The 23,133-nt window shown below is 41.5% G+C and overlaps 1 protein-coding gene across 1 annotated transcript; it reads right to left on the bottom strand.

Annotated features, from left to right (window-relative positions):
- Window positions 1–1,287: 1,287 nt before the first annotated feature.
- LOC142662600 (alpha-1B-glycoprotein-like) lies at window positions 1,288–16,964 on the bottom strand. The gene is made up of 6 exons (XM_075840812.1): window positions 16,952–16,964; window positions 15,051–15,086; window positions 13,725–14,000; window positions 10,213–10,491; window positions 8,950–9,225; window positions 1,288–1,487 (listed from the first exon to the last, which is right to left on the bottom strand). The coding sequence occupies exons 1-6, from the start codon at window positions 16,962–16,964 to the stop codon at window positions 1,288–1,290; spliced, it is 1,080 nt and encodes a 359-aa protein (XP_075696927.1).
- Between the last annotated feature and the right edge of the window lie 6,169 nt (window positions 16,965–23,133).

The raw sequence follows: 23,133 nt of genomic DNA, 5'->3' as shown, positions 1-23,133 counted from the left end.
CGACAGAACTCCCGCCGCGGCCGAAGAGGAGGGTAAGGTTAGCCTTGACTGGCGGGGACCGACTCCCGGGACCCGCCAATCAGCTGTTTTGAAGGGGCCGCAGCACTCGTACGAGAGCTGCTCCCCTTCATTCCTGTCACTTCATTCCGGTCACACTGTGAATCCGTGTCGGCGATTCACAGTGTGAGCAAGTAGTGAAATGAAGGGGAAGCAGCTCTCGTACGAGTGCTGCGGCCCCTTCAAAACAGGGGTGTGTGAAACCAGCCTTAGTGACGCCCCGGCTGCTAGTGCTGCATTGTTGGGTCACTTAGGAGACCCAGCGATGCAGCTGAAAGCTGCGGACCGTCGGCCATGAGAAGTTTGCGGGGGGGGGGGGCCCAGTAAGAATTCTTGCATCGTGGCCCATGAGCCTTTAGCTACGCCCCTGTGGACAGCTACTTCTTTAGCCAAAAACTGAAGGCAGAAGAAGTATGGAGCAAAAACAGCACAGTCAAGTTCATTTTTAGCAGAAGGTGTGCCATAATTGAACAATATAGTGCTGATGTGCACCAAATTATGACATATATAACCTAATAAAAGAAACATATCTAATTGTCCCATCGTTAATAGCCCATTCCGAACCGCACATGCTGCTTGCTTTGCACTTCTGTTAATGAAGTTTTGCCATGATCTCTATCTTGTGTCATAGAGCCGAAATAGGGAGAAGTGGACCCCCTGTGATGCTAATGGTTTAGCTTGAAGCTAATCCACGGAGCAAAGTCTAAGAAATTTCCATGTATCACCCTTTATCCCCTATACAGGGATCTGGACTTCGCTTCAGAGAATTCCCAAGTCGCTACCCCTGGAGTAGTCCCCGTTAGCAACGGCTAATGTGTTGAGGAGAGAATAATCTGATATGAAGTACTCTGGCAGTAGACAAAGTACAAGGTCAGGCAGGCAGAAGTCAGAGCATGCGTAGTTCGATCAGCGTGGTTAGACTGGTAGAAGTCAGGGAACACGGAGTTCAGTCTTTGCGGAGTTACAGGCAGAGGCTCAGGGCAAGAAGCAGACAATTTACATAGTTAGGAAATAAGCCGAGTCAATATCAGGACATCCAAACAGAAGCACTACAGTTCACAATCCAGTAACAAAATGAACCAAATTTATTTCAAGGTATTCATGCGACACTCATGAACACCTTGAAATAAAGCGCGACTGCCTCTAGGAAGCGAGAGAAGAATGCTGGAGTGTGAGAGTGACAGTGCGATCTCCGCTGTATGTGGCATCTTGTAGCCGTTATATGGGATCTTATGTTGCAGCTCTTGTCTTTTGTTTGTCATCACTTGTCCATATTACCTGAGAGTCATCAGCCACTTTGGCATATCTGACCCGAGCAGGTGGAAGATCAGGTTGTTTCTTCTCTTTAAAGTGCAGTAATAAGATGATACCCATAAATATAAGGATTAATGCCGATAGAATATGTCGGATAAACATCCATATGTAGGATCCTGAAATAAATAAGACCAATTTTGACTGACTTGTAGGCAAAAGTATTATATGCAAATAAATTATACTTTATTGCCTTAATCTTGATTTTAGGTGTGCCTACCTTTATTTTCTAAACACATCACAAAATTATTTTTTAGGAGGAAGAGAGATTGTTTTAAAATGGTTGCCTTGCGCATTGCAACTGAAGATCGGGCCTATGGAATTGCTATGTTAATGGAATTGCCATGTCTATATCAGTCAGTAAAAGGTCAATGCTGTTCCCTCTAAGCTCCAGCATCCAGTAAGAAAAGGTTGTCAATATCTGGATTTTTCTTTAAAAGTTACATTTTTAATACTATAATTTACGTATTGCTTGGCTTATAGGAAACAATTTCTATCACAATTTGTCCGTAATGATTAACTGCTGTATTGTGGTAATTTGTATAACATAGACTGGGCCGGCCTTAGGGGGTGTGCGACCTGTGCGGAAGCACAGGGCGCATCACTCCTCCTAAGTAAAGGGGGAAACGTCACTGACAATAAACATGCTGCCTGATGCTTCTGTAAATTACTCCCTCTGCAGCCCCTATTCCCTCCTACAACATAATCTTCTCTATGGTGGCACCATATCCCATCTCCTCAGCCTGCCTGTGGACTGCTGTGAATATAAACTACGTTCTCTCTTTCTCTCACGTCTGAAGCAGTCGGGACAGAGAAGAGGGGGAGGGGAGAGTTCACAGCCTGAGAGGAAGCTCCGTTTCTAGTCCTCTCCTGGGTCCGACTTCTGTGTCTCCTGTATCCCCCTCCTCTCTTCTGTCCCTCTACTGTGTCTCCTGTATCCCCCTCCTCTACGGTGTCTCTCTTCTGTGTCTCCTGTATCCCACTCCTCCCCTGTGTCCCTCTTCTGTGTCTCCTGTATCCCCCTCCTCTCCTCTGTCCCTCTTCTGTGTCTCCTGTATCCCCCTCCTCTCCTGTGTCCCTCTTCTGTGTCTCCTGTATCCCCCTCCTCTCCTGTGTCTCTCTACTGTCTCCTGTATCCCCCTCCTCTCCTGTGTGCCATTTCTCTCCTGTATCCCCCTCCTCTCCTGTGTGCCATTTCTCTCCTGTATCCCCCTCCTCTCCTGTATCCCCCTCCTCTCTTGTGTGCCATTTCTCTCCTGTATGCCCTTGCTTCCCTCTCCTGTGTCCCCCTGCTCTCCAGTGCTGAGTCCCCCATTCTTCTTGCAGACCAACAGAACAGCTACTTCTGCAGCTGATTATATCTGCTGTCCTGAGATGGGGCATGTTGTAAAGGCCCCTGCTGCTTCAAGAGACTGTCTGCAAGAGATATTCTACATAGAATGTAAGTGTATGTATGAGTGTGTAAGTGTGAGTGTTTGTGTGTATGAGTGTGTGTGAGTGTGTGGTGTGTGTGTGTGTGTGTGTGTGTGTGTGTGTGTGTGCATGTGTGTGTGTGTGTATGAGTGTGTATGTGTATGAGTGTGTGTGTATGAGTGTGTGTGCGTGTGTGTGTATGAATGTGTGCGTGTGTGTGTGTTTGTATGAGTGTGTGTGTGTGTATGAGTGTGTGTATGAGTGTGTGTGTATGTGTGTGTGTATATAAGTGCGCGTGCGTGTGCGTGTGTGTGCGTGTGTATATGATCGGGCATGTTGTAAAGGCCCCTGCTGCTTCAGGAGACTGTCTGCATGCGATATCCTACATAGAAGGTAAGTGTATGTATGAGTGTGAGTGTGTGTGTGTATATAAGTGTGTGTGTGTGTGTGTGTGTGTGTGTGTATGAGTGTGTGCGTGTGTATGCATGTGTGTGCATATGAGTCTGTATGAGTGTATGTGTGTGTATGAGTGTGCGTGTGTGTATATGATGGAGCATGTTGTAATGGCCCCTGCTGCTTCAGGAGACTGTCGGCATGAGATATCCTACATAGAAGGTAAGTGTATGTATGAGTGTGTATGTGTGTGTGTGTGTGTGTGTGTGCGTGTGTGTGTATGGGTGTGTATGTATGAGTGTGTATAAGTGTGTTGTATGAGTGTGTGTGTGTGTGTGTGTGTGTGTGTGTGTATGAGTGTGTGTGTGTGTGTGTGTGTGTGTGTGTGTGTGTGTGTATGAGTCTGTATGAGTGTATGTGTGTGTATGAGTGTGTGCATGTGTGTGTGTATGAGTGCGTGTATGAGTGTGTGTGTGTGTATGAGTGTGTATGAGTGTGTATGTGTATGAGTGTGTGTGTATGAGTGTGTGTGCGCGCGTGTGTGTATGAATGTGTGCGTGTGTGTTTGTATGAGTGTGTGTGTATATGTGTGTGTGTATATGAGTGCAGCTGATTTGCGGGTCCCGGGAGACACATCAGCTATTGATGGCCTATCCTGTGGATAGACCATCAATGTTTAGGGACTGCACAACCCCTAAGCCTACGATGTATCAGGCTTAGGGGGCCCATGAGACAGGATCACAGATTGTGTGATCCTGTCTGCTGGGCCCTGTATCTAAGCCAATCACATGGTAGGCTTAGATACATGGCCCATGTGTGATCCTGTCTGCTGGGCCCTGTATCTAAGCCAATCACATGGTAGGCTTAGATACATGGCCCATGTGTGATCCTGTCTGGTGGGCCCTGTATATAAGCCTACCACACTGTAGGCTAAGATACATGGCCCATGCGTGATCCTGTCTGCTGGGCCCTGTATCTAAGCCAATCACATGGTAGGCTTAGATACATGGCCCATGTGTGATCCTGTCTGATGGGCCCTGTATCTAAGCCTACCACACTGTAGGTTTAGATACAGGGCCCCAGCACACAGTAATCTTATACTGTATAAGATTACTGTCTGCTGGACCCTGTATCTAAGCCTACGTTGTGGTAGGCTTAGATACAGGGTCCCACAGACAGTATCACACATGGGCCCTGTATCTAAGCCTAACACGAGTTACTAATCATTTTTTGTGTGTTTTCTTACAGGTTCGGTCGTTGGACTACGTCGGATCCCAGGACTACTTCGATGACAGCTTTTTTTAAATTATCAATAAAATGGTTAATGAGGGTTGTGGGTTTTTTTTTTATTTCAATAAAATATTTTTTCTATGCCTTTGTGGTTTTTTTTTAAACTATATTACTACCGCCTTAGTAATGGCCTCCGGCTGATTGACAGCATCCATTGCTAAGGCGGGGCTTAGTGTTAGCCGATCCAGAGGCTAACACTAACCCCCTTTATTACCCCGGTACCCACCGCCACCAGGGTTGCTGGGAAGAGCCGGGTACAAACCAGTACCCGACCATCTGTAGTGATGGTCGGCCACTGGGTTGGCCGCAGGCTGGTATTATCAGGAGGGGAAAGGCCAAAAACAGTGGCCCTTCCCACCCTGGTAATGCTAGGCTGCTGCTTTATTGTATCTGGCTGGTTATGAAAAATGGGGGGGACCCCACGTCATTTAAAAAAAATAATTGGAAAGAACGATGTGGGGTCCCCCCCAATTTTCATAACCAGCCGGATACAACACAGCAGCAGCAGGCAGCATTACAAGGGTGGGAAGGGCCACTGTTTTTGGCCTTCCCCAGCCTTATGCCTGCCCGTCACTACAGATGGTCGGGTACTGGTTCGTACCCGGCTCTTGCCAGTACTCCTGGTGGCGGTGGGTACCGGGGTAATAATGGGGGTTAGTGTAGCCTCTGCACCGGCTAACATTAAGCTTCGCCTTAGTAATAGAGGTTGTCAATCAGCCAGCGGCCATTACTAAGGCGGTGATAATAAAGTTTAAAAAGATACAAGCACATAGAAAAAATATTTTATTGAAATAAAAAAACACAACCCTCATTAACCATTTTATTGAGAATAAAAAAAACGCCGTCATTGAAGTCCTCGAATCCGAAGTCCAACAGCCGAACCTGTAAAAAAACACAAACACACAAAAATAATCAGTAACACATAAAGAAGCAAAATTATTATTCTTACCTATCCTGGGTCCAGCGCTGGAGACGCAATGTCAGCGAGCTGGGCCCTGTATCTAATCCTATCATGTGTGATACTGTCTGCTGAGCTGTGTATCTAATCCAATCATGTGTGATACTGTGCTGGGCCCTGTATCTAATCGTATCTTGTGTGATACTGTCTGCTGAGCTGTGTATCTAATCCTATCATGTGTGATACTGTCTGCTGAGCCACTGTATCTAATCCTATCATGTGTGATACTGCCTTCTGAGCCACTGTATCTAATCCTATCATGTGTGGTACTGTCTGCTGAGCAACTGTATCTAATCCTATCATGTGTGATACTGTCTGCTGAGCTGTGTATCTAATCCTATCATGTGTGATACTGTCTGCTCAGCCACTGTATCTAATCCTATCATGTGTGATACTGCCTTCTGAGCCACTGTATCTAATCCTATCATGTGTGATACTGTCTGCTGAGCCACTGTATCTAATCCTATCCATAGTTTATAGGGTCGTAGTGCTATAGGTATGCTATGCTGTCTCATACACACACTTTTTTTTGGGCGGACACATATGTATTGGGGCTATTTCCCTGACATTTTAAGCCCTGAGGGTATGTTCACACGGCAGCGTCTGTTACGGCTGAAATTACGGTGCTGTTTTCAGGAGAAAACAGCACCGTAATTTCAGCCGTAATGGCATGTGCAGGCGTCTTTCGCTGCGTCCATTACGGACGTAATTGGAGCTGTTTTTCTATGGAGTCCATGGAAAACGGCTCCATTTACGTCTGAAGAAGTGACAGGCACTTCTTTGACGCGGGCGTCTTTTTTACGCGCCGCCTTTTGACAGCGGCGCGCAAAAAAAAATGACCGTCGGCACAGAACATCGTAAGACCCATTCAAATGAATGGGCAGATGTTTGCCAACGCTTTTGAGCCGAATTTTCGGACGTAATTCAATGCTAAAATGCCCGAATTACGTCCGTAAATAGGGTGTGTGAACCCAGCCTTAGTGACGCCCCGGCTGCTAGTGCTGCATTGTTGGGTCACTTAGCAGCACTAGCAGCCGTGCATGTTATGTATGTCAGAAAATAACTATGGAGGAGATCTGGGAGCTGAAGTTGATGTACTAAACGAAACAGTCACAGCATTTGGTAAGGAGCCCGACAACCTTTAGCTCTGATTGGATTCTCACTCAGTTATTTTAATTTCTCAGAATAGAGATATGCAGGAAAATTTTTGAAGCCACATTGATATACTATTAGGGATTGCCTTATGTACAATTATCAAAAAAAATAAGATATATATATAAATATATATATATACACACGTGTGCAGGGGCGTAACTAGGAAAGACTGGGCCCCATAGCAAACTTTTGACTGGGCCCCCCCCCCTCCCCTGGGTTTCACACAACCCCCCCCCCTTGTAGATAGTGCCTTTTTTACAGCCCCCCCCCTGTAGATAACGCCATACAGCCCCCCCTCTGTAGATAGCGCCATACATCCCCCTGTAGAGAACGCCATACAGCCCCCTGTAGATAACGCCATACAGCCCCCCTGCAGAGAACGCCATACAGCCCCCCCTGTAGAGAACGCCATACAGCCCCCCCTGTAGAGAACGCCATACAGCCCCCCTGTAGGGAAAGCCATACAGCCCCCCCTGTAGAAAACGCCATACAGCCCCCCCTGTAGGGAACGCCATACAGCTCCCCCCTGTAGGGAACGCCATACAGCCACCCCCCCTGTAGGGAACGCCATACAGCGTTCCCCCCCCCTGTAGGGAACACCATACAGCGTCCCCCCTCCCAAAAAAATGCGACCTACAGTGTGTCGTACAAAATACATGTATCCCCTCTCCACAGGATCTCCACAGGATAGGGGATACATGAGTGATCGCTGGCAGCGATAGGGAGAACGGGGGACTGAAAGTCCCCTGAACTTCTCCATGACAAACCTCTGACTTCCGGCGTCTGCGCAGCTCAATAAAAATGAAAGGAGCGCTGGTCACGCATGCGCACAAGCACGACCGGCGCTCCATTCATTTCTACGGAGCTGCCGACACAGACCCCGGAAGGCCGAGGTTTGTGATGGAGAACTTCAGGGGACTTTCAGTCCCCCGTTCTCCTTATCGCTGCCAGCGATCACACATGTATCCCCTGTCCTGTGGATATCCTGTGGATAGGGGATACATGTCCTGTGGAGAGGGGATATATGTCCTGTGGAGAGGGGGATACATGTCCTGTGGAGAGGGGATACATGTCCTGTGGAGAGGGGATACATGTCTTTTGCTCTATTTTGCGCCTTCAGGACCAGACACCGTTTAGCCATTTTTAGCACGTGTTAGTTAAATGGCTATAACTTTTTTATTTGTTGGGCTAACGACGTGATTTTTGCGACGTTTTTTCCGTAGACAATGCAGGTTTCATTTTTTATCGTTTTTATACGCACCTTTTTTGCTATTTTAGAATTTTTATTCATAAAGTTTGAAAATAATAGTAAAAAAATAAGCTTTTTTACATTTCAGCTATTTTTTTTGGGTAATAACATAGTTTTACCCTAACATAGACCTTTTATTTGTGATCGCCATTGTCTACCGTAAATTTTTATATATTACATGTCTATATTAGGGTAATTGGGTCAGCGCTAGCGTTACAACAATGATTGGCGGGGGGGGGAACGTTTTTTTTTGGGGTGGGTATTTTATGTGTATTTATTATTGACATTTTTTTTGCACTTTACTTTATTATTTTTTTATTACTATGGTCTGTCCCCCAAAGGTCAAAGAAGACCTTTGGGGAACTTTATATATTTTTTTTCTTTCTTTTACACCATGTTTTTCCACTGTAACTGGAGCTGCACAGCAGCCCCAGTTACAGGGGAAATCAGCCCTCTCATAGTGACGATTGTCACTAATAAGGCTGTGCTGGGTCTAGTAAGACCCAGCAGCAGCCTGCCACTAACGGCACCCGGCGATCATGTGACCAGTCACATGATCACCGGGAGGAATAGAGACAGCGCCGCTGCTGCTGTCTCTATTCCTGTACACAGCGCGCGAAAGCTGCTTCTATCCTCTCCTCAGGGTCCCCGGCAGTCACTGACAGCCGGAGACCCGACATTCAGCTGCCCGATCGGGCTCGGGTTTTAAGGACCCTGACCGCTGGCCGTAAAAATACAGCCAGCGGTCGGGAACCAGTTAATGGCAGAGCGGGGAGATACCTCCCTGCTCTGCCTTAGTGTTCAGTGGCGTCCCGCTGTAGCAGCCATAGCGGCTGCTAGCGGAGCCGCCGGCCATGGTGGGGGCCCGTGCCGGCGGGCGACACGGGCCCCCTCATGCCGCGGGCCCCGTAGCAGCCGCTACTGCTGCTAAGGCGGTAGTTACGCCACTGCACGTGTGGTGTGTGTGTGTGTGTATATATATATATATATATATATATATATATATATATATATATATATATGTATATCATATCTATCTATTACATAAAGAGAAAGGGAGGAAATAGGAGAAAGAAATTGACAGAGGGCAGGAGAATAGGAGATCATTTCTTGTAACACTTACCTTTAAACTCAATTTGTATGCTGTGAAGTGAATCTGCATAATCAAAGTCAAGTTTTATCTGATACATGCACTGATATCTCTTCGTACTATACTTAGGTTTGGTAACCGAAAACGTCACAGTGCTCTCTTTTGCTGCAATCTCACTGACTTTACTGTCTTCTAGGAGCATGAAGTAGAACCAATTGTATGTTTGATTATCTGGTGCCGTGCAATTGATTCTTAATATTCTACTATCACTGGGATCTTCTTCCCAGGTTACTGAAGGAGCTGGTAGCGCTAAAATTATATCAACAATCAAAAAAATTCAGGTTGATTAGATAATTAACTTAACATAATCCACAATCATGACCATGTAATATAAACCCTCAAAGGGGGTTTTCCCATGAGAGACATTTATGACACATCCACAGGATATGTCATAACTGTCAGATAAATCTGGGTCCCACCTCTGGGACCCGCACCTATTGCTACAATGGGGCCCCCTAAACCCCGTTCAGCCGTTCTGTGTTGCAGCTGAATGAGGTGAATTCCGACCATGAAAAAGTTTATATAGTCGTGAGTTACTTAAACAGCTACCCTGTTTCCATAAGTCCCATAGAACTGAATGGTTGTTATGAAAACAGTATCGCTTGCATGCTACGTTGCTTCCGTAACCGCCATTCACTACTATCGGAGTTACAGAAACAGCGAGCTCCGCGAGGTGACTGAGGGGATCCAGAATTACTCTATTATATAAGATGACACCAGTATTATGAATGGCACATAGTAGTTGGTGGGTCCTATTACAGATTTTGAATTGGGTCCCAGTGGATGTTTGTGGATGTGATTAGACATTGAATACAATATTCATTATCAGCTGTCTGTACGTGTGCATCTAATGTCACCCTAACTGATCTTTCCCACTTTCAGAGCAAGTGCTAGAGAGGCTGATGTGTGTACTGAAGATCTGATGAATAAGTAAGCACACCTCCTCAAAGTGCCAGTTTCAGAACTGGTAATCAATGATTGAGATGGTTCCGTTTTTTCCAGCTCAGAACCTACGCGGTAGTTTGGCATAGAAGTAGTAATAGTGCTAATATTTTCTTTGTCATTTATCAAAGTTAAACTTCTAAAAATCCAACTCTGACTATGTCATCTTGTCTACTGGTCTATATCATGAACTAAACACATACTATATTAAGTTGAGAATTCTGTTCATCTACATCCATCTCATTAAAGTGCTGAATATAAATCCTGAAATACATAGCAATCCTACCTACTTACCTAGTACTGATATCTTCATAGTGTTGCTTATTAAAGATTGCAAGTCTCTAGTTGTGCTTTTGTAAGTGCATGTATAGAATCCCTCATTGCCTTTCTTAGCATCGCTTATCACATGTGAAAACTTATGGCCATCACCAGAGCCTCTTGTAATAATTACATTCGTTTTTAGTAGGGAAAATTCAACATTGGAATAATGTGTACTACACGTAATTGTGACGGCTGCTCCTGGCTGGACAACTCTTCGTGGACTGACATTAATAAATGGCTTTGGGAACGTATCTGCGAATAGAGTAATAATAGGATACAATATAAAAATCACCAGAAAACAAAATCTACTTTTTAAACACTTATAGACAGTTCACCATTTTTACAGTGGGCAGTCTTAGTCCTTAACCCTGCCCAACAAACTGTCCAAAGTTTAATATCCAGCTGTCAGGGCCGAGTCATAATTAGGATTTTCTTCATCTGGGACATAGATTCATATCGCTGCCCTAACCCTGTTTCTTCATACCCTGACCAAGGTAGAGTGGCTTGTTGGAGCTTCCCTTGGCATAAGCTTCACCAACCCCCCCCCCCCCCCCCCCCCCAAAGTGTGAGAAGCTGTTTAGAATCCAGATTTTACCATTTCTGTCTTCTTTTCTTGCACACACACAGAGTCCGGGAGCTCCGATATGCTGTAACAGCGCAACATTGGTCTCGGTGATCACCAGGATGCTTGTAGCAGGAGGTTTCTACTAGTTCTGACTAGACCCAACAGAACCCTAACAATGATAAGTGTCACTTTAACAGAGCTGATTTCTCCTGTAACTATGGCAAACTGCCCTCACCATTTAGTCCTGATCTAAATACCCTAAATTATATATCAATTATCAAAATTAACCCCTTAGTGACCACCAATACTCCTTTTCACTGAGGCCACTAAGGGGCCTTAGGCTAGGTGGCCCAGTCTAAGCCCTGCACGGGTGTCCCTAGAGACGGGGCTCAAGCTGTCTGATGATAGCTGGGCTCCTGCTCCAACAGTAGCAATCGAAGATTACTTTGATTGCGGCCATTTAACCCGATAAATGCCGCGGTGAATACCGACCGCGGCATTTAAATCATTTGCAGAGGGAGGGAGTTCCCTATGTCACCCATCGGCGGCCCGCAAATGTAATCACGGGTTTCCCATGGGGTGTCATGGCATGCGGGGCCCTGATAAAAGCCCTCAGGTCTGCCCTGGGCATATGCCTATTAGGACGTGCCAGATATCCTGTCCGATTTAGGGTATGTTCACACAGAGTGTTTTCGGCCGTTTTTGGGGCCGTTTTTAATAGACTCTATTGAAAACAGCCCCAAAAATGGCCGTAAAAAACGCCACGAAAATTGCGAGTGGCTTAAAAAACAGCTCCGTATTTTCAGCCGTTTTTGACTCAGCGTGTGAACATACCCTAACACTGAGAGGCAATAATGCTCTGGTATACTAAGTATACCAAAGCATTATAGCAGCGATCTGAAGATCGCATAGTAAAGTTCCCTAGTGGAACTATAAAAATAAGTAATAAATGTGAAATAAAAATTATTAATAAAAATTACAGTAAAAAAATAAATATTTTTTTTTTCCATAAAAAGTGGTTTTCTTTAGTAAAAGTGTAAAAAAAAACAAAAAACTACACAAATATGGTATCGCCACAACCGTAATGACCCAAACAATAAAGTTAATATGTAATTTAAACCGCAAGGTGAACACCGAAATTGCTATTTTTTTCCATTGCCCCCCAAAAAAGTAATAATAAAAATTAATCAATACGTCCCACGTACCCCAAAACAGTACCAATCAAAACTACATCTCGTCCCGCAAAAAACAAGCCCTCATATAACTACATTAACGGAAAAATAAAAACATTACGGGTCTTGGAAAGCGACAATGCAAAAATAAATAATTTTAGTTCAAAAGTGTTTTTATTGTGCAAAAGCGGGAAAACATAAAAAAAACCTCTACATATGTGTTATCGCCATAATCATACCGACCCATAGAATAAAGGTAACATGTTATTTACGCCACACAGTGAACGGTGTCAATTTAAAACGCATAGAACAATGGTGGAATTTCAGGGTCTTTTTCTATTCCCCAACAAAAAAAGTTAATAAAAGTTAATAAAAAAATGAAATCTAGCCCAAAATGGTGCTATTATAAAGTACAACTAATCCCGCAAAAAAAACAAGTCCTCGTACAGCTATGTCGACAGAAGAATAAAAAAGTTATAGCTCTTTGATTGCGACTATAGAAAAAAATAGCTTGGTCATTAGGGCCTAAAATAGGCTGGTCACTAAGGGGTTAATGCTACAGTACATAACGGAAAACATATTTTAGAATGGCAATGTATGAGCTCAATAAAAGTGACCTAAAGCCTGATGAAGTATAACTGCTATAAAATATTATTTTACAAATGAAAAGCCTAATTATTCATGTTTTTTTTTTTCTGGTGCAATTGTCACAGATTCTGACAGAAAATACTCTTTATATGAAATCTAAAAATCACTGAACAGGCCATACATACTCATAAGGGCAGGTACACACACCACTTCCCAGCATGACGCAGATAAACCACAATGCTACATAGAGGGAGATGCCCTTATGAGTAAGTATGTCCCGTTCAGTGATTATAAATGTATGTAGTGCTTTTTCAGTGATCTATATGAAATTTGAACAATATGGAGGTACATTAGAGGTCCCTTACACTAATACACTAATAATACAGCCGTGTGCATGAGCCCTTAGGCCCCATGCACACGACCGTAGATTTAGTTCATAATTACGGATCGTAATTACGGTCTGTAATTATGAACCCATTCATTTCTATGGCGGACGGACACCTAACGTTTTATTTACGGGAAGGTGTTTGTGCCGTAGAAAGTCACCGCAAAAGCTCTTGTGAAGATCGGGTGTTACTACTATAAAGGTATGTTTACACGTAGTGAGCAAAAACTTCTGAAAATACAGAGCTGTTTTCAGGCGAAAGCAGCTCCTGATTTTCAGACGTTTTTTTAACAACTCGCGTTTTTCACAGCGTTTTTTACAGCCGTTTTTCAATGGAGGCAATGAAAAACGCCTCCAAAAACGTCCCAAGACGTGTCCTGCAATTCTTTTGACGAGCCGTCATTTTACGCACTGTATTTTGATAGCAATGCGTAAAATAAAGGCTCGTGGGCACATAACATCGTAAAACCCAATTGCCAGATGTTTGTAGGCGTATTAGGGGCGTTTTTTCAGGCGTAATTCGAGGCGCAAAACGCTCGAATTACGTCTGAAAATAGGCCGTGTGAACATGCCCTCATAGGGATGGGTTGGTGGAGAACACTGGTACATGCCACCATTGCTGCCACTTCTAGCACAGGGGGAAAGAAAATGGCCACCAGTGCACAATGTTTTTCTAGAAGTATTTTTTATACAAGGCGGTTTTGTAGGGGGTCAGAGGGATGGACCCTCAGGGACGAGATGTCCTCTTTAACATTACAGTAGAACCATATCTTACCTTGGACAAAAATATTCAAAGGAGTGCTGAGATTAGAGTAGACATTGTGTTTACTGTATTTGCAGAAGTAATCCCCGATTTTGTTATTCTGAATATTTTCATATTGAAATTTGCCACTGCTTTCCTCTCGAGTTTCATTTGTTTCTTTGTTCACTAAATAAAACTGGTTAACCTCTTCTGATCCGGTTATACATTTTAAAGTAATGAAGGCACCTTTCATAATGATGTTTTCAGGATCTTCTGTAACTAATTGCAGGATTGGTTTTGGAAGAGCATCTGGATTATAACAGAGATAGGGGTTATATAGTAAATAATGAAAGCGTTCCTATTGTTACAAAAAAAATAAAAAAAAATGTTTGGCTGCGGTAAATGTAAGTTAGATTTAGTAAAGAAAAAAATGTTGTGTGTAAATTGTTCATTTTTGATCTTTTATTGCCCCTCTGTCGGTTTCTGAACATATATATTTCTGTTTCAATAATTGTTATTCTTATTAAGCAAAATTACAGTCACATTGGACATTTAAACATGTATATTTCTTTATGTTGTCAAGTGACTGCTGTGCTGTGTGCTCTGAGCCTAAAGCTGAACCACACACATGAAATAAAAGTCACCCGAAATGGCAGGTTTAGCCATTTCAAATGACCATGTTTTAGAAAATCAACTCGATCGATCGTTTGCGATGGCCGACAGCAGACTACATCTGCATGGCATGATTGACCGAATTCGACTGATAATTTACCACTTTGCACCAGCCTCAAGGAGTCAGTTTCTTTTTTTAAACGACTCCCTGATCAGCCTGTTTCTAATGTTGTAGGTGGGATCATTCTTACAAACAATTTCATGGACAAATGATCGGCCGCATTGGGTCCGATCATTGTTTTATTTGTACGGCCGGCTTTAGATGTCTCCCTCCTTGCTGCTCCTTGTCTCTTCCCACTTTCATGTCGTTTCACTTAAAACGCTGTGTTAAAAACTGCAGCTGCATGCCCCACCTCCCCTTCTCCAGATTATTTTGGTGACTGAATTTGCAGAGAGCCTCCAAGGGAAAGGAGAATTACAAGCTGCTGGAAGGTGAACAAGATGCTATTTTTACCTAATAAATTATATTACAAAGATACAGAGGAAATACAACCAAAATGGTTGTCGTGTCAGTGATTTATTTTCGATGGAAGTGTTGTGCACACTCTGTAAAGTATTGCTCCCCCCTCCTCTATTTTTTTAATAGTTTGTGTCTAAGCTCATAGACCATCAACAATGTAAAGACATTTTGGTCAAATCTTTCCTTTCAGCTAGTAAAACAGCAAGTCACTGAAGTGCCATACTTACCGGCTGATACCCATTGATTGTTGACCAACCAGCAATCTGAAAGAAATCATAGTGAATTAGACTCAATATAGGAGACTATGTGCTGGTACGTAGCAGGAGCAGGGGTACATTGTCCAAATACTGGATTTCTATAGGTGAAATTCATTATTGGTATCTGCTTGGTTTCCTGTTGCTCGGAAAATTTTTGCTAACTTTTGAATTCTAACTTGAATAGGCATGACCTTGCTTTCTTGTCTGTGAACTCTATGTACTACATTTGGGGCTAACAAGCATTTGTTTGATCGGTGGTAAATTACACTGCAATACCTATGTCTACCCCTATTGATACGGAGGTAGATGTTATGGTACCTTTGAATTTCTCTGATTAGTTTTGTAAAATGCAGTTACGTCAATTGTACTTTGAGTCAAATATGTCTGCTGAACGTACTATCATACCCAGCATTAAAAATCCAAATTTTTATCCGGTTCAGTCACGTGTTCCTGCACTGGTTGAAGAACTGGTAGCCCTAGGCAACTTCATATGTCCGTCTCAGTACAAATATAATTTGACTAAATATAAAAAGGCTGCATTGCAAGAATTTAAAAAAAATCCCAATTTGTTAATATGCTCAGAAGATAAGGGTGGCTCAGTGGTAGTGATGGATGTATCCCTATATAAAATGTTGAATATCAATATGTTAGAGAATACCACTGCATACAGAAAACTAAATAGTGATCCTACCTGTATTCAAAGAAGTTTTAGGTAAGATCCTTACAGATGGTGTAATTATGGAAGTGATAAATGACAAGATTAAGGATTACCTAATGGTCCCTCATCCAATCACCCCTCTATTCCACTCCTTGTCCAAAATTCATAAACAAACTTTTCTCCCACCCATGCGTTTAATTGTAGCGGGCATTGGTTGGGAGCATTGGTGGTTCATATGTTACAATTATTAGTTATCTGAAGGATAGCAAACATGTCCTGCAGACATGAGGTCATATAAAGTGGGACTCCAAATATTCTTGGATAACTTGTGATGTTGCCTTGCTTCAATATAGTAGTAAGACCAATAAACATCTGTTACATTCTATGAATTATCTATTGAGACATCACTTCTTTTCATTTAATGGCAATTATTTTGTGCAAAGTTTTCCCTTTCTTTTGTGAATTTGTACATGTCCTGGTGGGAGGAGCATTTTATTTACAATCTGGATAATCAATTTTTGGGAAATATTACTTGGTATGATTGTTACATAGACGACCTCATTATTTGAGAAGGTCGTATATGTGACATACCATACTTCGCTGATTATATTGATGATAATATGTACAATCTAAAATTTACTGTGTATTCACATTTACATAAAATTTAATTTCTTGATTTGTCAATGGCATTTATGGATGACAGAAATACTATTAAAACATTTAAGAAAAACACAGAATCTAATACTATTTTGCACACTGATTCTTGTCATTTGTTTAATGTAATGAAAAATATACCCAAGGGGAAACTGATAAGATCTAAGCACAATTGCTTTGAAATTTCTCAAAACAGGTCAGAACACAATAGTATAAGATGCAATTTAAAAGCTAGGCGGTATCCTGATTGGATCCTGGATAAAGTAGACAGAAAATCTGTATTTAGTAACTTTAGGAAAAAGAAACTGGATAGAGGTTTCTATAATCCTACATTCAGTACTGTATATAGTGAGGAGTTTAACTCCATAAGAGGGATACTAAGTTAATATATTCCCATATTATTCCAAGATTCGACACTAGCCACCCACCGTATATATAGGAAAGTATATACGGTGTATATACAGTATAGATGGGTGTGTCAGCTGTATGTTACAGCCAACACTTCAGTGCAACGAGCGGGATCGTTTATTACTACAATCCCACTCATTTAACCACTTACATGCCGCAGTCATTAGTGACCGTGGCATGAGAGCCGTTAGAAGCAAGGGGCGATTTCGGGGTGCTGATGTTTATCATGGAAGTCTAGGAGCCTTATAATATAAAAAGTAAAAAAAAAAAAAACTTTTCCAATTTTCACCCAAAAGCAATGTAAAAAAACAAAAACATAACTGGTATTGCCACATCCGTAAAAGTCCAAACTATTATGGTGTAACATTATTTAACCAGCATAGTAAATGCAGTAAAAATAAAAAAATAAAAATCGCTGTTTTTTTGGTCACCTCATCTCCCACACAGCTCCAACAATGGGAAAATTAAGAAGTTATAGGACTCAATAAAACAAATTTATTTTAACAATAAATTTTTTCCTTGTAAAAGTACTAAAACATAAAAAAAACTATATAAATTTGATATCGCCGTAATTCCATTAACCCGCAGAACAAAATGAACAAAAAAATATGTAGGAATTATTGTTTTTTCCCACTCCACCCCTAAAAGATTTTTTTTCCAATTTCCTAGTACATTATATCATTCACATAAAATATGCAGTCAAAAAAATTACAACTCGTCCTGCAAAAAACAGGCCCTCATAACAATGCCGACGGAAAAATCAAAAGTTATGGCCTTTGGAAGGTGGGCAGAAAAAGAGAAAATGAAAATCCGAAAAATGCCTGCGTTTTTAGACGTGCACCTACAATAGACAATATTTTATCTCAAGGATAGCAGACCAATTTGGACCTGGTCAAAACATAACGTTTTTTTTAGATGTGGACCTAATACCTTCGAGGAATGCAGCTTTGCAGAAGTTACAAAACAATTTTCTTCTGTTACGAACTACATATCGAATGACATTACATAATAATAATAATAATAATAATACGAGTTATGCAGTATATCTCTCAGAGAGTCAGATTTGCAATATACAGTATGTTGGTTGTACTACGGTCCCTCTCAAAAAATCTGAAAGCACTTGTCTGATATTGGCAACATTCACATAGAGTACCAAGACCCAAAACAAATTTGTAGAAAAGGGGCACCTATTTACGTCTTTATAAATTTTGACTTGAGATACGGTCTTCCCAAGAATCTTGTTATATACATGTAAATCAAATGTCAACATTAAGTAATATATAATCTTTACACAAAACTAAATACCTAAATCTAAAATCTGGATTTATTTCTAAATTCATAGATTACCCAGTTTGACCCACTCCAAAAATAAAAAATCGTCCAGTACTTACAGGTAATAGTGAACATGAAGAAGAAGACCCGTGAATTCATCATCCAGTTTCTTGAACTACGCTTGATCATGTAGATAATAATATCAGTACAAAACTGAATTTGTATTAGAGGAACTAGAACACTAAAAAGGAAACTGAAATTGCTCTGATCTATTAAACCAATAATAAGCCAAACAAAAATATTTTAATAGGTGACGGTGCAGCATGTGGTGCAGACCCAACACACGTTTCGTGCTTGCTTTGTCAGAAGGCGTGGGCAAGCAGCGGGAAGCTAGTTCATAATATTTAAGACTTAAAGAGGCTCTGCCACCACATTATAAGTGCCCTATCTCCTACATAAGGAGATGGGCGCTATAATGTAGGTGACAGTAATGCTTTTTATTTAAAAAAAACAATCTATTTTTACCACTTTATTAGCAATTTTGGTTTATGCTAATGAGTTTCTTAATGCCCAAGTGGGCGTGTTTTTACTTTCGACCAAGTGGGCGTTGTACAGAGAAGTGTATGACGCTGACCAATCAGAGTCATGCACTCCTCTCCATTCATTTACACAGCAGCATCGCGTTCTTACTAGAATGCGATGTGCAGCCACATACACACACACTAACGTTAATCAAGTGTCCTGATAATATAGGCACTGATAGTATAGCACTGTCTACAGGGGGCTGTATGGCACATTCTACAGGGGGCACTATCTATAAGGGGGTCTGCTTGTGGCACCTGGGGGGTGCAGTCAATAGTTTGCTATGGGGCCCAGTCTTTCCTAGTTACGCACTTGGACCTGTCATTGCTTGTTACAAAATCTTTGATCTTTCTATAACTGGTTCTCCAAATGAGAGGTAATTTCCTCTAAGTTTGTAAAATACAGGAAATGTATTGCCACATTATTAAACGGAAATTACAGTATGACACAAGTGCTATAAGTGCACAGTTAGGGTATGTTCACACAGTGTGGATACGTTGTGTAAAAGCACACAGCGTATCCGCCCTGGTAGCCATGGCGACGCGTTCCTCTGACGTCCTGCAGCCCAACTTCCTTGGATGATGTTCCATCCCATGTGACCACTGCAGCCTGTGATTGTCTGCAGCGGTCACATGGGATGAAACGTCATTCCAGGAGGCTGGCCTGGACGAAAGAGCACAGAATTTTGGGTAAGTAGAAGATTTTTATAATTAGCTGCGATTTTTGCGGTGGAATCACAGCTTTTCCACTGCAAAGATCGCAACATCTGCTATTTGTTGAGGGTTTTACCTCCCCATTGAATTCAATGGGGAAAACCCACAACAATTGACATGCTTCAGAATAAAAAGAAACGCAGGTCAATTTCTGAGCGTTTTTTCTACTTATCATTTAAGCAGCGTCTGGATGAGATTAGTTCAAATCTCATCCACTCTGCTGCTAATGTATTTGCAAAATGTATTAGGAAAATCCGCAGTATTTACGTTACGTTTGAACTATGGCAGTATTTGGTCATGTCCTAGCTGTAATAGTCAAAAAGTTTAATAAAATTCCCATAAACAGGGGACATTTTTTTCTCATAGTAGCATTTTATTCCAAGGTTAAAAATACCTATGACCTTGAATGATTTGCATGGCTCTCAATATTGTCAAAGGCTATGTACACCTTTGAAATAGTTTTTTTTTTTTTTTTTTATAAACATGTCTATCAGTGTGATTGGTGCAACTTTCAAAACACTTAAAAATTATTTTTACGTTTTGAGACACAGCTGCTTTGTATTCTGTATACAGAACAGCTGTATCTAGCGCTGAAACCTGTATTTGTCAGGTCCGCGGGATTGACGGGTTCAGTGTCAGCGGGGCCTGCGTGTCTCTGACACACAGGATCGAGCTGATATCGATCACATCTAAGTTCATAACTTAGATGTGATAGATTACAGGTGGATACTGAGGTCCAAAAAGTGCCCAAGGGTCGAATTTTTCTATGCAAATTGCGACTTTTGGGCCTTTTGATACTTTTCAAAACCAAAAAAACTGGCATAGAAAGATTTATAGATTCCCCCCATAATGCTACAATACTTTTTCCATAATACCACCATAAAGAACATATAAATAACTCTGTCATACTATACAAATAAATAATGCCACCATAAAGTTAACAATTAACACCAACTATATAACTTACAGCCAGAGTGCCCCCATAAACAGCACTAACAGAGTGCCTGCACTAATAACTCCATCATAACCAGTTGAGAGACACACATACACAATAGTTCCAGCAGGGTGCTTATGATACACAACAATGCCGGCGGAGCGACACTCATAAAACAAAAGTACCAGCTGTAAGAAGTAGTATGTGATGGGGGGATATTGTCCCTTTAAATTGAACTGTCTTCCCTGTGCATTCTCCATATTTGTAAGTACCTTCATTCTGTGTCCCTCCTGTGTGGATTGATGACTGCCCCTGTTTTGTCTGCAACTGTGTTATCTGATGTATGCTTGCCATATCATGTGCAGCCACTAGGTGACTTAAAGGGATTGTCCACTTAATTTATTTTGTTAATTTATTTATATTATAGGAAATCATACAGATTTCTAATATATATGTTTTTAACATTCGAATCACATACCTTTCTTATACCAGTGTAGTGTCCTTTGACTAAAAGAAAAATAATATAGCCTACAGATTAGTGCATAGAAATGCATCTATAGGATAACTGAATGGACTGAAGATGGTGTCAGTCATGTAACCCACATCATCTGACCTCTTGAATTCAGGTATTGAGGAGCAGAAGTTATAAAGTATTTCTACTTACAGCAGCATCTCATCATATCTGTCAGTGTCTGAGGAGCGGCTCGTATATTCTTCTCTCTGTCTCCTCTGTGTGTTGTGTTTTTTTTCTTTAATATTTAACTTTATTAACAACATAACACCAAAACAAAGAATTGGTCCGAATAACAAAGTGTTTGCACAAGTCTGGATCTAAACAAACACTCCTAAATCCAAATGAACTTGTATAGAGACATAAGTGTTAAACCCAAAAATGCAATACAAATTGTGTAACGTTTACTGATGTACATTAAAAACATGCATACTGTAAAAAGAGAAAGGTACAGACCACATAAAACAAAAATGGGTATTATAGACAAATATCTGGCCACATAAGTAAGGAAGATGAGCAATCCACCAGACCTATAATTCAAGTTATAATAGTAGGAGCAAGATAGTCAAGATGACAGTACAAAAGGGAAAGAGTAAAAGTAAAACATTATGAATCAACGCATAAAAACCTGCAAGCCTTTCAAAAAATGCAATATTTAATGAGGCAAGTGCCTAAAAAAGGAAAAAGTTTATGAGGCAATTGCATAAGACCGGTAGCCATGCAAACCCAAAAACACAAGGCGTGTTTCGCTTAGAAAAGCTTTGTCTGGGGTGGCTGGCAAAACAATGAAAGTGCCTGAATAAAACAACTAAAAAAAGGAAGAGTGGCAAAAAAGCAGAAGCAAAAAATAATGTGAGAAATGGACAAACCCAGATAGCTTAAAATGAAGGCATGTATAATCCACAAAAGTATGGGTACATAACTGGGAATAGGTCATCTACTGAAAAAGAAATAAAGAATACCAATAAACAGGGAAAGAGATGACCAAATGAAGCATTCTGCCCGAACCAAGAAGGGTGTACACTAAGGGCTCTTCCACACGCTGCAGAATTGCCGCGTTTTTTCTGGACGGAATTTCAGACATAAAAAACGAAGCAGAATACAATAGCAGAATAGTGGATGAGATTTAACAATTCTCATGCACACGCTGCGTAAAAATTCAGAGCAGAAATTGACCTGCGGTGCGTTTTTTTTCGGACCGCAGCATGTAAATTTCTGCAGTGGCCAGAATTTCTGCGTTTCTCACCATGTGCTTCCATTATGAAAAATGCAGCAAAATACGCACCATTTTCTGCCGCAAAAAAACACAGAAAATGGTGCGGTTTTTGCCGCAGCGGAAAGCCTGTGTTTTTTAACAGAATTGCTGCAGAAATTTTCTGCGACAATTACGTTGTGTGTGGACAACCCCACTGAAAAACTGGAACTGTCAGTGAATGAAAGAGAGAAAGATAGCCATGACAGACTATGCTGTGGGGATGGGGACAGAGTCCAGAGGCTGAACAGGAGAGGATCCACAAGATAACAAGGCAAATCCCTGAGGACAAAGGACTTGATGTGGGAAGGCAACAGGCAAAAATACTGATTATATATCGGAACAAACCGGAGAAAAAACAACCAATGTCAAAGATGGCAAAAGCGATGGACATCTGATAAGAGAAATGAAAGTAAGGAAAAACATTAAAAATAAAAAAAGAAGACTTCTTTATGTAAAAAACAGAATAAAAACCAACCATAGATCAGACAGAAAGAATCACCATAATTATACCAAAAAGAAAAAAGTTACAGAAAGGGAGAGAAGGTATTGTATTCATTCAAACCCCCCGGAGAAAGGGTTTGGAATCGGTAGATTCATTTAGTTCAACACGGATAATAGTCAAAAAACAATTAATGCCTCTGACTCTAAGAACGGTGTGATCACAGTTATGCATCAATATGAAGTGCTTCAGAATGGTTTTTGAGGTTGAAATATCCAACACCTTCGTTGCTGACACGATGTCCAGGACATGTTCTCTGACTCTTTGTCAGAGCTCCCTGGAAGTCAATCTAATATAGATTTTATTACAGGGACATGTGAGGTAATAAATTACTCCAACCGTTGAACACGTGGTGTAGTGGGTAATTTTAAACTCTTTAGTGCCAGAGGATTTGGAGAAGGTGGTGACCCTGTCATTATTAGAACACCCTGCACAACTGCCACAGGGGTAGCAACCCCATTTAGGGCCCTTTGATCCAAATGCGGTCTCCGGGCATACATCTCTATGATAACTGCGTACCAAGTGGTCCCGTAAGTTCTTTGACTGTCGATAGGCAGAATTAGTGTG

The sequence above is a fragment of the Rhinoderma darwinii genome, chromosome 10 (genome assembly GCF_050947455.1).
Source record: "Rhinoderma darwinii isolate aRhiDar2 chromosome 10, aRhiDar2.hap1, whole genome shotgun sequence".
In the NCBI taxonomy this organism is placed as follows: Eukaryota; Metazoa; Chordata; class Amphibia; order Anura; family Rhinodermatidae; genus Rhinoderma; species Rhinoderma darwinii.
The sequence above is the reverse complement of the archived record's forward strand: the minus strand, read 5'-3'. Positions and strand labels throughout refer to the sequence as shown.